The sequence below is a fragment of the Heloderma suspectum genome, chromosome 1 (assembly GCF_057233095.1).
Source record: "Heloderma suspectum isolate Gila_16-S chromosome 1, 16-S_ref, whole genome shotgun sequence".
NCBI lineage: Eukaryota > Metazoa > Chordata > Lepidosauria > Squamata > Helodermatidae > Heloderma > Heloderma suspectum.
Genome location: NC_139458.1, coordinates 288,016,748 through 288,031,355, shown reverse-complemented (window position 1 = coordinate 288,031,355; position 14,608 = coordinate 288,016,748). Strand labels below are relative to the sequence as shown.

Below are 14,608 nucleotides of genomic sequence, written 5' to 3'. Positions count from 1 at the left end.
TGCCTTGCCCACTAGGGCATATTGTGTAGGGAAGAGCGGCCTGGGGCTGCAAACCAGACAATACCAGGGCATTATACTCTCTAGGGAAGAGGGGCCTATGGCCAGAAAGGCAGATACAAACCAAGTCAGGCCCGTCAAGCGGGCAGCATGCACACGCACGTGCGCACGCACACACACACACAGAAGAGCAAAAGAAAAGCAGAACTACCTAAGCAAATAAAGTTTTTTTTTTAAAAAAAATATTGTTTTATATTTCATTTTCTTTTAGGGAAGGCAGGTAAAGTTCAAGAAATACAGGAGGATGGCAGAGGTGATAAGAGCCAAGAGCAAGCAAAGAACAGAAAAAAACCCCTTCTTTAATTTCTGTTTTGGGAGGATCAAGACAGAAAAGAAACAGATGGTTCATTTCAGAATGGGGGGGAGCCAAACACTAACTGCGTAGGCTGCTATAATGTGCCTTTATTGAAGAGTTTAGAAAGAAAGAAACAGCTAAATGGTTGAATATTAATTAAAAGGAGGGGGATGGAGGAACATGCCCAGAAGTCAATGTTTATTTTTAAAAATCAAACTAAGAGTGGGTTTTTAAACATCTAGAAAAGATGGAGTTGAACGAAAAAATGGCGAGGAGCAAGCAGCAGTGAGGGTTGAACTTAAAAATCAAACACAGTCTTTTCTGGACTGTCCAAGTGACCAACTCTATGACCAATGAACAATGGAAAGGTGTGTGTGTGGAGGGGGAGGGAGCATAGCAATGAGCGAAGAAAAGCTATATTTGTTTGAAAAAATCTTGAAGAGACAGAGTGAAACGAATACACAGAACAAACCACTCAGAGGAAGAAAGTTGCAACGGGTAGCCAAAAAAACAAACAGTCCCAAAGGGACTGCTCGTTCGAGGAGTGAAGGAATGATCCCATGACAAGCTAGGTTTTTGCTTTTAAAAATCTAGGAAAGCCTGACAGCAATGGAGAATGAACGATTCTAAGAAGGAACTGCAATGACTGCATGCACACACACCAGATCTAACCATACACCAGCCCTCTCCCAAAGAAACAGCTCCTCCTCCACCACTCTCTCTGATTGGAGCCTGCTGGCATAGCTACAGCTGGAGAGTTCCCATTCACCAAACCACACTCCCTCCTCCTCCTCCTCCACTCGCCTTCTGCTTCCCTCTGCCTCCTGCGTCTGCTCACCTTCCTCCTCCTTCCTCCTCCTGGCCCTCCACATGAGCTTTCAGAAGTTGATACATTTTGGAGACAGCATGCCTGGACTGCTCAGGCATAACAAGAGCTCCAAATATACGAGGCAGAGGAGGTGCTTCGTGGAGGAGGCACTTCGCCTCAGTGTGCCTCGGTGCCGCTCTGATCCTCTTCGTATCATGAGGAGGCTCCTTCAAATCAGCCCGCTTTGCCTGGCTATTCGGGCTTCATAATGAGGTGGTGCACAGTCCTCTCACCACCACTTTCTCCTTCTCCGCCCGCTCCCTTCCTTCTCTGCACCACCAGGCAGAAAGTGGCCTGCTTTTCATTGGGGAGGCAGCTTCTTAAGCGGAAAATGGCCAGTGCAGCTCCCCAATTGCTTCCTCAATGGGAACCAATGAGAACTTGCTCACTGCTTGGACAGACTTTGCAGACTCTTGGACAGACTCTTCAGGTGCCCGTTTGGGTACAGAATGTGGTATGTATTTTGAATGAACTAATGTTGAATATCCTAGAGCATGCTTCCCCAACCCAGTGTCCTCCAGATGGGTTGGACTGCAATGTGCACAATCCCCAGCCAGCATGACTGGTAGGTGGGGATGATGGGAACTTGAGGCTAACACATCCATTGGATTGGGGGAGGCTGCCTTAGAGGATAAAATGGTGGCAGAGTTGGGGTGGGGTGGGGTGGGAGAAACCATGTATGATACATTGGAAGAAGAACAGGATATAAATGTCCTGAACTACAGAAACTAGATTTCCTAAGCCTAGATTTCCACTAATGCCCTAGAGCAGAAGTGGGGAACCTGTGGCCTCCAGATGTGGTTGGATCCCAGTCCCCATCAGCCCCAGCCAGCATGGTCAATGGGCTGTGAAGATGGGAGTTGTAGTCCAACAACATCTGGAGGGCCAGCGGTTCCCAGCCCATGCCGTAGAGGGTTTCTTACTAGTATTTACTTTTACTGTGGATATTTTGATGTGATTCAGAGTAGATGTTCCAGACATCACAAATAGCTTTCTTCTGTCCTTGATATAGTCATTGAAAGGTACTGGGAGAACTGAAGAGATTTCTAGAAATGCCAGCAATGGCACAAGGTCACTTGATAGGATTTTCATTTTTAAATGCCTGTGAAAAAGCTTTATGAATCAACATCACTCCCGACTAATTGGGAGAAAGGTTTAGAAGCTGCAAGTTCCATTTGCAGAGGATATTAAACTGGAGATATTAAACTTTCAATTAGAGGAAGTACAACAAAGGAAACAACCTGAAGAGACCTCACTGAGCAAGTGAACAGGAAAAGCTAACAGGAGTTTGCCAGTGGAGAGTGACAGGGAGTTCTACAAGAAGCTCGTTCTTGTGAAGACAAGGAGTTTTCCAAGTGTAGACACAAGTAGGGATGGCAGAGGATTCCGCCATGGATTCCAGTGAGGTCAGATTCTTTAGAATCCGGCCCCCCGGAATCCGTGGCAGAACGGCCTCCTGCCCCCCCCCACGGAACCCCCCAGGACAGAACTTACCTGGGGCGGATGCGGTGGTTCCAGCGACGGCGGCTGGTCTCCTGGCCGGCCACAGCCAGGCTGCTGTGGCCGCCATTGGCGTCCTTGCAGCTGTGATAGGCTACATAAGTATTTACGTAGCATATCACGGCTAACCCCCCCAAAAAAACCCAACATACGCAAATGGCGGCAGCTACGGCAGCTGCCATTTGCGTTCCCTATTTTTTGCCGTTCTAGCCTACTTAAATATTTACGTAGGCTGTTGCAGCGAAAAAGCGAGGAACGCGTAGTGGGCGCTATTTGCGTTCCTTTTTTTTTGTTCCCACTACGTTCCCACAACACTATTTGCGTTCCCCTTTTTTTTCGCTGTAATAGCCTACGTAAATATTTACGTAGGCTAGAACGGCGAAAAATAGGGAACGCAAATGGTGGCCGCCATAGCTGCCGCCATTTGCGTACGCTGGTTTTTGGTTTTTTGGGGGTTGCTGTGATAGGCTATGTAAATACTTATGTAGCCTATCATGGCAGCCTGGCTGGACGCAAATGGCGGCCGCTACAGCGGCCGCCATTTGTGTCCGCAGCAGCCTGTCTGCGACCGGAAATCCGGTTGTGGACGATCCTGGCCAGCTGCTCCGCAGAGCTGCTGCGGAGCGGAGCCAGTTGGGCAGGATTCCAGGGGGGAAGGACCGGATTGCCTCCCCCCCGTCGAGGATTCCGGGGGGAAGGGACGGAGCGCCTCCCCCCCCACTGCAAAAAATTCCATGAAAAGGTAAGTGAGTTTCGTACATCCCTAGACACAAGGGGCAGAGCAAACCAAAGAAGCCATGTGCTCTGATTAGCCATGTTGAAAAAGCTGTGTGGGTTGAAAAGGGGGGTGTCCTCTTTGGCTGCACAGGGGGAGAGGGTGTTCTGAAATAGCTGCCTAATTGCACATTGTATGTGATTGGAGGGCTGCTTCCTGATGAGCCAAATCATATGGTTGTACAATTGTACGGACTGTACAGTTTTGTGAAATCCATTCCATCTGTGTTTCATGGATTATCAGACATTTTTCATTCTGTCATCCGCTCATTGATGGAATCAGATTTGATGTATGATAATTTCATTCCTCTTTGCAAAGGTTCATTAGTGCTAATGCACATTTGCACAAATCCCCCCCACAGTAAAAACAAAACAAAACACCAACCTGGTCCACAAGTTCTGCAGAATCCGTGCAACTTGGAAAAAGATGGCCCGCTGAGGAATCCACGGGTTGGATTCATAGAAACCTGAACTCATTTGAATCCATTTTGGATTTCTCCAACTTCCCTAGCTACATCCAAAAGATATCTTAGCCGGCCAGTTCCCAGGGAGTGAGCTCACGGAGTGAGTGGATGTGGAGAGCTAACAGGAATTTGGCAGTGGAGTTCGGTGAAGAAGGAGGTCTGTCACGGAACTCCGTATATGTTAAATGGGCAGTGTGTGCTTAGAAGGGCCCCTCAGCTGAGCTGCTAAGGAAGGAAGAGGAGAACAGCCGCTGCACTCATAGTGAGGAGGGAGGACCTGTAAGGAAGAGAAAATGGACAGATACCGTTCAATAGTGGTGACCTGCAAAGTATGTGATATGTTTATTTTCCTGCCTGAAGATGACATGGTGTACATTTGCAGCAAGTGGAAGCTGGTTGCATTACTAGAAGAAAAGGTCAGAGGTCTGGAACAGTGAATGGCCAACTCCAAGATATAAGAGTGGATGAAGAGGCCTTGGACAGAACACAAGAGGCACTAAAAGAGCAACTTCAGGAGGCCCCTCAGAAAGAGGAGCAGGATGGGCGAGAGGAGGAGCAACCTGCATGCACAACAGCAACACTGTGGCAGAAGACATTCAGGAGGCTCCCTGTACCACTGGGAGTAAGAAACTTCTTTGAGGCTCTTGAGGAAGAAAGTGGCTCTGCGCCTTCAGGAGAAGATCTACAGCAGACTTTGCAGGACACAAAGGAAGATGCTGGAGCCCGACAGAACAGAGGGGATGGAACTGCTCCCTTCATCAAGAGGAAGAGAAAGGTGGTTGGGGTTGGTGACTCCCTGGTGTGAGGACTAGAAGGGGATGTGTGCTGGCCAGACGTGTTGGCTCAAGCAGTATCCCAGGAGCTGCTTTAGGTAGACTGCACCTCAAATGCTGTGTCCAATTCTGGACACCACACTTTAAGAAGGATTCAGATGAACTGGAACAAGTTCAGAGAAGGGCAACAAGGATGATCAGGGGACTAGAAATTAAGTTCTGTGAGGAAAGATTGAAGGAACTGGGTATGTTTCGCCTTGTGAAGAGAAGACTGAGGGGGGGATATGATAGCACTTTTCAAGTACCTAAAGCAGGGGTCCCCCAACTTTGTAGACCCATGAGCACATTTGGGAGTTTGAGAAACTGCTGTGGGCACCACCACAAAATGGCTCCCACAGAGCATGTGGCTTGACACATAATGGCTGCCATGGGGGCCTGACTAGCCAAAGGACAAGTATTTCACCCATGTAACTGAGTACAAGCAGAGGAACTCCAAAGCCAATTCACATATTTGACCCCATAGAAGCACAACAAAATACCCATTTAAGGTTGCAATCCTACACATGCTTGCATGGAACTCAATGAGAATTACTTCTGAGCAGACCTACACAAGATTGCTCTTCTCATCCTATCCACACACACACACTCCAAAGGAAAGGAAAATGCCCCCAGCCCCCAATAGAAAGAAAACATTTTCCCTACCTTGACCCCAGGCTCACCACACAATTCCAGACCTGAATCTCCTACTTCCTCTTCTACCATCAGAGCCCCCACCAGGGGAGGTGCTGTGTGTTTGTGTGTGTGTGGGGGGGGCTAGGAAAGGAGAGAAAAAGAGCAAGCCTAGGGGCTGGGAGGGCAGGGGAACTAGTGAGAGAAAGAGCAAAGCTAGAACAGGGAGAAACAGTATGGCAAAGAGGTGGAGAGAGAGAGAGACAGAAACAGCGACTAGAGACTGGGCATGAAGGAGAAAAAGCAAGGCAAAGGGGTAGAGGGGAGAGAAACTGTAAGGTGAGAGGCTGGTAGTGGAGAGAGAGAACAATGGGTAAAGGTCAGTGTAGGTGGAAGAAGTTTGGGCAGGGCCAGGAAGCAACTCTTTCCTTCTCTTCCTGCCTGCCAAACCATTGATCACTGGCAGGTTCAGAAGCAGGAAAGAGAACCTGGTGCCCTAACACTTCCCAAGATTTTTTTAAATTAAAAATATTTTTGTCTAGGGGTCATGGAGTAGAAAGGTTTATGGGCACCTTGGAGGTCCCCACAGGTGCACTGGCACGTTGAGGGCCCCTGCACTATCCTGTTCTAACTGGATCATGAAGAAAACCACACCCACTCAAAGAGGAAGGGGAGCTGCTATTACAACCCATACGTCTTTTAAAAAGACAGGTCACACATGCTATACAGGGGACATCAGGAAAGAGAGGAAGAGTGGACATGGAGCAATGGAACTGATAGACTGAAGGTCAAAACAGACATTACTTTAAATTAGTGCTACGCCAAATATTTTGATTCTTCCCATTTTGGCATTATGTGTGTGTGTGTGGGGGGAGTGAAATGAAAATTCTGGTGAAAGAAGCTGGGGAAGTGAGAATTTCAAATAATTTTATCTTTGGGGAGGAAGACAAGATTTCTGCTTACCTTTTTAAGGGTAGACGGTGGCTGAGGAGTCTTCTTTCTATTTTTCTTTTTCTTTTTTAACTTCAAAAACACATCCTGCGCTTTAAGCAGCCCAGGATTCTTGAGAGCTCGACAGCTCTTTCTGAACTCCCATGAGACCACATGAACTCCTGGCCTGTAGAAGCTCTACAAAGCAAGAACCAACGGGGCTTTAAAGCTTTCGAAAAATCCTCTTCTTCCTTGCAGCAATGCAGAGCAAGCAAGATAAAAGTTTTTCTAAAGTTCCAAAAATCCCATTTGTTCTTGTTTGCAGCAGCCTGAGACTCTTTGCAAAGAAGCTTCTGCAATCTGGGAGTTCTTCCTGAATGCCTATAGGAGAGGGCATGGTCACCCGGTCTCATGGAAGTTCAAGAAGTGCTGCCAGGCTAGAAAAGCTAAGAAAAGAAAAGAAGAAGATCCTTCAGCCACCTCCCAAACTTAAAGAGGTATATGGAAACCCTGCCCCCCTCCTCATAGAGAAAATTATTTGAAATTCTCCCCCTCCCTAGAATCATAGAATCACAGAATAGTAGGGTTGGAAGGGGCCTACAAGGCCATCAAGTCCAGCCCCCTGCTCAATGCAGGAATCCAATGCAGAAAGCCTCTTTCTCAGGGAGAAAACACACTCACCCCAAAATAGGGGGCAGGACGCAGGATTCAGCACAACACTACTTTAAATCCATATATAGTAGCTATGTCTCCACCCCCCCTGCACATGCGCACACACACACACACACACACTTTTCCCCTAGGGTAGGTGCAGGGGGCCCAAGCCAGATCAGGTCCATAGTGGAGGGAAAGGATTAAGTTCCTCCTGCACACTGTGATAAGGTCTGAACTATGGTATGGTATCTGAACTATAGCCCATATTATTGGAATGGATGAGGTCACATTCGTTCATACTTCAACATTCCTTCCAAAGATGCAACAGTGCAGGAGCTTTGGAACATGGGTGCTGATGACTGTCAAGAATTTCCCCCCCTTAGACCACTGCTAGCTCCTAAAGCTATGCGGCTTCATCTATTTGAACCTAATGATCCTCAATTCCTGCCTAAAGACCTTCTTAAGCAATTGTATACAGCGGCATAGCCATGTACAGCATGTAAGTGTAAGTCTCCAGAGCAACCAACTAAAGAGGTTGCTCTGTCTTAAAATTTGGGAGACTGTGACTATGGATAAACTTACTCAGCAAGTGCAGCAAATAAGGGAGTCTAATTCTAACAAGAATATTTTGGCACCTTGATTTCCATTTATTTCTTATGTTGAAGCCCTTCAAACCTTTGATCAAATTCCAAGTACAGTTACCTATATTTTTTCTAATACATATATATATATACACACACACACACACACACAGAACAATTTACAGTCATTATATGTGCTGTATAACTTGCATTTTCATTCTTTTTTAGATACTGAGCTGTTTTATTAGATACTTTCATTTAGATACTGAGCTATTTATTAGCCTGAGGAACTATGGACGGAGGTCTGTAACATTGTTCAGGAGGCAGCAACTAAATCCATCCCAAAGAAAAAGAAATGCAAGAAAGCCAAGTGGCTGTCTGATGAGGCTTTACAAATAGCTGAGGAAAGAAGGGAAGCGAAAAGCAAGGGAGAAAGGGGAAGATATATCCAACTGAATGCAGAGTTCCAGAGAATAGCAAGGAGAGACAAGAAGGCCTTCTTAAATGAACAATGCAAAGAAATCGAGGAAAACAATAGAATGGGAAAGACTAGAGATCTTTTCAAGAAAATTGGATCTCAAGGGAACTTTTTGTGCAAAGATGGGCATGATAAAGGACAAAGAAGGCAGGGACCTAACAGAAGCAGATGAGATTAAGAAGAGGTGGAAAGAATACACAGAAGAACTATACAGGAAAGATCTGAATGTTCCTGATAGCCATGATAGTGCAGTCACTGAACTTGAGCCGGACATCCTAGAGAGTGAAGTCAAGTGGGCCTTAGGAAGCATTACTAACAACAAAGCTAGCGGAGATGACAGTATTCCAGCTGAGCTATTTAAAATCCTAAAAGATGATGCTGTTGAAGTGCTGCACTCAATATGCCAACAAATTTGGAACACTCAACAGTGGCCACAAGACTGGAAAAGGTCAGTTTACATTCCAGTTCCAAAGAAGGGCAATGCCAAAGAGTGTTCAAACTACCGTACAATTGTGCTCATTTCACATGCCAGAAAGGTTATGCTCAAAATCCCACAAGCTAGGTTTCAGCAGTATGTGAACCGAGAACTACCGGAAGTACAAGCTGGGTTCCGAAGAGGCAGAGGAACTAGAGATCAAATCATCAACATTCGCTGCATCATGGAGAAAGCAAGAGAATTCCAGAAAAACGTCTATTTCTGGTTCTATGCTAAAGCCTTTGATTGTGTGGATCACAACAAACTGGCAAATTCTTAAAGAGATGGGAGTACCAGACCACCTTACCTGTCTCCTGAGAAACCTGTACGAGGGTCAAGAAGCAACAGTAAGAACCAGACATGGAACAACCGATTGGTTCAAAATTGGGAAAGGAGTACGACAAGGCTGCATATTGTCGCCCTGCTTATTTAACTTATATGCGGAGTACATCATGAGAAACGCTGGGTTGGATGAATCACAGGTTGGAATTAAGATTGCCAGGAGAATTATCAACAACCTCAGATACGCAGACGATACCACCCTAATGGCAGAAAGCAAAGAGGATCTAAAGAGCCTTTTGTTGAGGGTGAAAGTGGAGAGTGAAAAAGCTGGTTTGAAACTCAACATTAAAAAAACTAAGATCATGGCATCTGGCCCCATCACTTCCCGGCATATAGAAGGGGAAGAAATGGAAGCAGTGACAGATTTTATTTTCTTGGGCTCCAAGATCACCGCAGACAGTGACTGTAGCCATGAAATTAAAAGACGCTTGCACCTTGGGAGGAAAGGTATGGCAAACCTAGGCAGCATAGTAAGAAGCAGAGACATCACCTTGCCAACAAAGGTCTGTATAATCAAAGCTATGGTTTTCCCAGTAGTAACGTATGGCTGTGAGAGCTGGACTATAAGGAAGGCTGAGCACTGAAGAATTGATGCTTTCGAACTGTGGTGCTGGAGAAGACTCTTACGAGTCCCCTGGACTACACGGAGGTCAAATCAGTCCATCCTAAAGGAAATCAGCCCTGACTGCTCATTGGAAGGACAGATACTGAAGATGAAGCTCCAATATTTTGGCCACCGAATGCGAAGAGAAAAGTCACTGGAAAAGTCACTGATGCTGGAAAAGATTGAAGGCAAAAGGAGACGGCAGAGGATGAGATGGCTAGATAGCATCACCGATGCAATGAATACGAACTTGAGCACACTCCGGGAGAGAGCGGAGGACAGGAAGGCCTGGCGTGCTATGGTCCATGGGGTCACGAAGAGTTGGACACGACTTAACGACTGAACAAATTAGCTGTTCCATAAGCATATCAGTGATAGGCTAGGAATTATAATTAATGGATTTCTTTATTTCTTTAATGATCTTGTTATATTATTGCATTTGCTCTTTTTGTTGCCTTTATATTTTAACTTAATTTAAAAATAAAATAAAATGTCATGCAGATTTTTAAAAAAAAATAAGTTAAAAGTAGAACCTCCATGTTGTGAAACAGTTCACCTTTTAATACCAGCAGCTTTAGGAATGGGGAGCAACACAGCAGGGGTGTTGCCTTCATGTCTTCTTTGTAAACGTCCTTGAACCATTGTTGGAGGCAGGCATGCTGGACTAGATGGACCCTTGATCTGATCCCATGGGGGTCATATGTTCTTATGATACTAAATGGGGGGATTTAGCCCTGGGAACACTGTCTGCTGGAGGGCCTTTTCCCAGCAGAAATGGGTGCAAATAGTGCATTTTTTCCCACCAGGGATGCTGGGATGTGTAGTCCCAGTCTTTACCTCGGCAGAAAGGGACAGTCTGCTGGGGCCCTGGAGTGCCATCCGACCACCTGCCCCTGCCCAAATACGGTTTGTGGGGCAGGAGAAGGGAGGGGCAGGCGCAGTGGTGAGTGTTTTGGATTTGCATTTTTGATGGTTCACAGCAGACTACGAACTGGCCCCTGCTTGCCTCACAAATACAAATGGGTGCTTGCATTTTTGAGCACCTCTTTTGGAATGCTCACAGCATCCCTAATTCACCAGTTCATTCCAAAACTTCATCCTCTGTTTCACACAGCTCCTCAGATACACTTCCCTAACTACCACACACAAAGCTTCATGTGTAGATCAATTATTCTGCCAAATCATCTCATATAATTTTCCTAATATTCCTTCCTCTGAAAGCATTTTCTCTTTCCTAAGCTATAAATCAAGGATTATGTTCTCAGCTTTTACTCATGTCCACATCTCCCTTTTGTTTGCAGCATAACTCTCCTTAGTTTTCCATAATGTCCAAATCAATGATTCATAGTTATCTGTTGATTTGTATTGCTTCTCTTACCCACTGCTCCCACCAATCCCTATGTCTATTTCTATATCTTCTTAACCCACCCACAGCACCTCTCTTAGAGCATCTCTACACCAGCCTAAAATCCTGCATTTAAAACAGGATTTTTGGCTTCCATTTTAAATGCAGGATCACATGGACTCCCTTGACACACACTTCCTTCCCCCCTTCCCCCCTCCTTTCCCCCCTTATCTGAGTCTTCCTTATGTTTCATTCTACAGCTACTAGATGGCGCTGTGGTCTAGCTCCTCTGTGCAGTTTCCTCTTTTCACTGGGGAACTCAAGCAGTACTCCAGCACTGTAATTTGATAGCTCATTATTTCTGATCTTTTGAATAAAGGTCATTTAGTGTGGGAGACGCCCTGGAGGTTGACAATGTCATTTAAAGGACCTGCAAACTTCCATGATTAACCAATTTCAATAGCAGGATAAAAGCTCTGTGTGACGAAGCCCTTAGATCTCCCACCTTTCATTTCTGAGTTCTGAGGAGGATCTGAGAATAGGTTTGGCGGAGGATTTCTCCCCGAAACTTCGGGGGGCCAAGCGCCAAGGTGTTCGGCCCCCTGAACAAGTTTCGGGGAGAAATTCTCCGCCCCCCGCCCCCCCCCCGGGACGGGACATATCTTTCCCGAATGTCCCTCCCGGCAGCGGGTCCCAGCGGCAGTTCGTCGGGTCTTCGTCAGGGGCGAGGGCGGCAGCCGATCTTTCGACCGGCTGCCGCCGCCACCATTCCAATAAAACTAAACAAAAAAAAAACGCCCCCGTGATAGGCTACGTGACGATTAACGTAGCCTATCACGGCTAGATTTGCAAAGTCAGCCATGATAGGCTACGTAAATCGTCACGTAGCCTATCACGGGTGACTTTAAAAAAAAAAAAAAAAAGCGCGTACGGATAATGGCGGCCCCCATAGGGAGCCGCCATTCCCGTTCCTTATTTGGTCGCTGTAGTCTACGTAAAGATTACGTAGACTACGGCGAAAATAAGGGCAACGCTATTTGCGTTGCCCTTATTTTCGCCGTAGTCTACGTAAACATGTACGTAGACTAAAGCAACCAAATAAGGACCGTGAATGGCGGCTCCCTATGGGGGCCGCCATTTGCGTACGCGCTTTTTTTTTTTTTAAGTCACCCGTGATAGGCTACGTGACGATTTACATAGCCTATCATGGCTGACTTTGCATCTAGCCATGATAGGCTACGTTAATCGTCACGTAGCCTATCATGGGGGCGTTTTGTTTTTTTTTTTACTTTTAATTTCGCGGCCGGGCGAGGCGAGGCGCCTCCTCCCCGGCCTGAATTTCGGCCAGGCGAGGCGGGAAGCCTCCCCCCCCGGCCTGAACTTCGGGGGGAGAGCAGCGAAGCGCCTCCCCCCACCACGAAAAGCTGCGAGACCAGGTAAGTGGGTTTCGTGCACCCCTATCTGAGAAGCACTTGCAATGGTGTTTTACGTTTCTTCCAGATAACCCCTGTTTCAGGGGTGGGCAGAAGATAGATCTGGATCTACTGGCAGATCATTGGCTGGTATGCTATTGCAAGGACTGCTGACTCCCAATTCTTTAACAGTAGCAGCAAAAAAGAAAAAGAAAAGACTTTCCTCTTCCACACGCTTGACTGTAAAATGAAGAAAGCTTGAAGTAATTAGGAGTGTATTTTTGTGTAGAAAGACTGAGCTCCACTCAGTTCTGGTACTCAAAACATATCCATGGGCTCAGAATTCTGTAATGCAAAGGCTCTGGTTGGTGGATCTCAGGGTTCTATTATTATTATTATTATTATTATTATTGATGATGATGATGATGATGATGTAGATCCTGCAAGCCTAAAGTATGCTCATTCTAAAGAGACATGAGCTGGTGTGTGTCTCTCTTTGTGTAATTTTAGTGATTAAATTGTAGTGCCCCCTTCTTACTTGGCATTGTATGCTGTGCAAGGCATAGGGATAACTTACTTTCCCCAATTATCATACAACCCAATAACTATGTGTGTGCAACATATGACATATTGGAGGTACTGGAGCCACAGCTGATTTATTTTATATTGCTGTGAGTGACTTCATTGACACACCTGATGGTGTATCTCATTCCATTTAAATGTTACATTTCAGCTCTGCCAACTTGGCAGAGAGGATCTAAAATAACTACATTTATATCAGGGGATACAAGGGGCACTGATACTGAGAACAGTGAAGAACAGCTGTTAGTTCTAGAAGGGTAAATTGCCATTCAGAATTTCATTCAGAATTCTGGTGACAATCATGAATGAGGCTGCAAGTAGAAATAGTCATTCACAATTCTCTGGATATGAATGAAGCTACAAGAGTCAGCTGCCAATCAGCCTTCTTCTAATGTTATTAATGAAGCTTGACTATTTCAGCACCCCTGCTTAATGGACAGTAATGTCAAATCAGAGGAGACAATACTTCTCTTTGATAAATGAATAAAATAGCTAAATATATGACCTGAAGACAGTCATTGAAGGCAACGGGCTTAAGATCAGAGTGTCTCTCACCTGATCTTGATTCACTACAAGGTCTGGATGTCTGAACAGGCTTTCTAATGCTCCATGCCAATGGACACCTACAACACAACCTCAGACATGTTGACTCAAAAGTAAGTCCCGTTAAGTTCAGTGGAGCTTAGTCTCAGGCAAGTAGCTCTAGGATTGCAGCCTCAACTCAAAATTCACACCAAAATCCTGCAAATAAATGTGGTTATGAATGCAAAATTAATTTCTTGGAATTGTCTTTTTCAACAGCATTGGGTGCCTTTAATATAATGGACTGATATTTCCAACAGGAAAGAACAGGCAAATACTTCACAAGTCAGAACCCTCAGAATAAACAGACAGAAGTGGGATCACATTCATCTTGACGTTTTGCTATAATCTAACCCTCTTCTACATTCATAAAGGAGAAATAATCCTTCTAAAACCCCATGTTGTACTGCTGGTGTTTCACTTTTTATCAATAGAAAACCTGTGTTGATTTCAATGGTATCAAAGCACATATAAGGAATCAAGTTTACTAAATAGTACTCACCCAGAATGTTCCCTATGAGAGCCACAAGAAACACAATAATATATCCAGCAATCAGGACCCATTCATATTCTTTGGGATGCAAATATTCTCTCCAAAGGTATTGCAGAAATTCCTCATCATCATAGTCTGCAGAGGGGTTCCCTAGAGGCTCTTGAGTTCCATTCAGCTCTGTATTAGATGACCAGTTTCTACAAGATGGGGAGCAGTCCTCCACTTGGGTTGCAGGCATAATTTGTTATGCTCCAGGTTTGAATTCAGCCTCTCAGTAGTTCAGGCTTTCAGCTCAAGCTCATCCATCTAGAGTTATACTCTGGAATACAAAAGGGTGTGCAGAGAGGAGAAAGAGGCTGGGGAAAGGCAGGGAAACAGTTCAGTGTCAACTGCAACTTCTTCCACTAGCGTTAACATCAAAGATTTCCCGGTGGCAAGAGATATGCAGTTCCAGGAGAGAGAAGAAACACTCAGCGGCTGCAGTGACACAGGAGCAGGCACCGAATGCACTACAGTTTATTAATTCAGCCACGGTATGTGTGTATAAGTCACATTCTTAGAATGGCAGGCAGAATGAACAAGTACTGTGTTAGTAGAGTCTCTAGAGAACATGAAATGAGGATTCATACAGAGGGGTGGGGTGGAGGGAAAGGGCATGTGATTGTGTGAAAGACAAAGGAGTATATGGCACATTCTGCATATTTGCATTGCACTGAATTTTTGTTTTACA

At 45.5% G+C, this 14,608-nt stretch overlaps 1 protein-coding gene across 1 annotated transcript in view; it reads right to left on the bottom strand.

Annotated features, from left to right (window-relative positions):
* Window positions 1-14,116, bottom strand: part of HCRTR2 (hypocretin receptor 2) — a 39,507-nt gene extending 25,391 nt beyond the window's left edge. The window contains exon 1 of the mRNA XM_084830982.1: window positions 13,888-14,116. Within this exon, the coding sequence (XP_084687108.1) occupies window positions 13,888-14,116 (229 nt within the window). The remainder of the gene's footprint in view (window positions 1-13,887) is intronic.
* Between the last annotated feature and the right edge of the window lie 492 nt (window positions 14,117-14,608).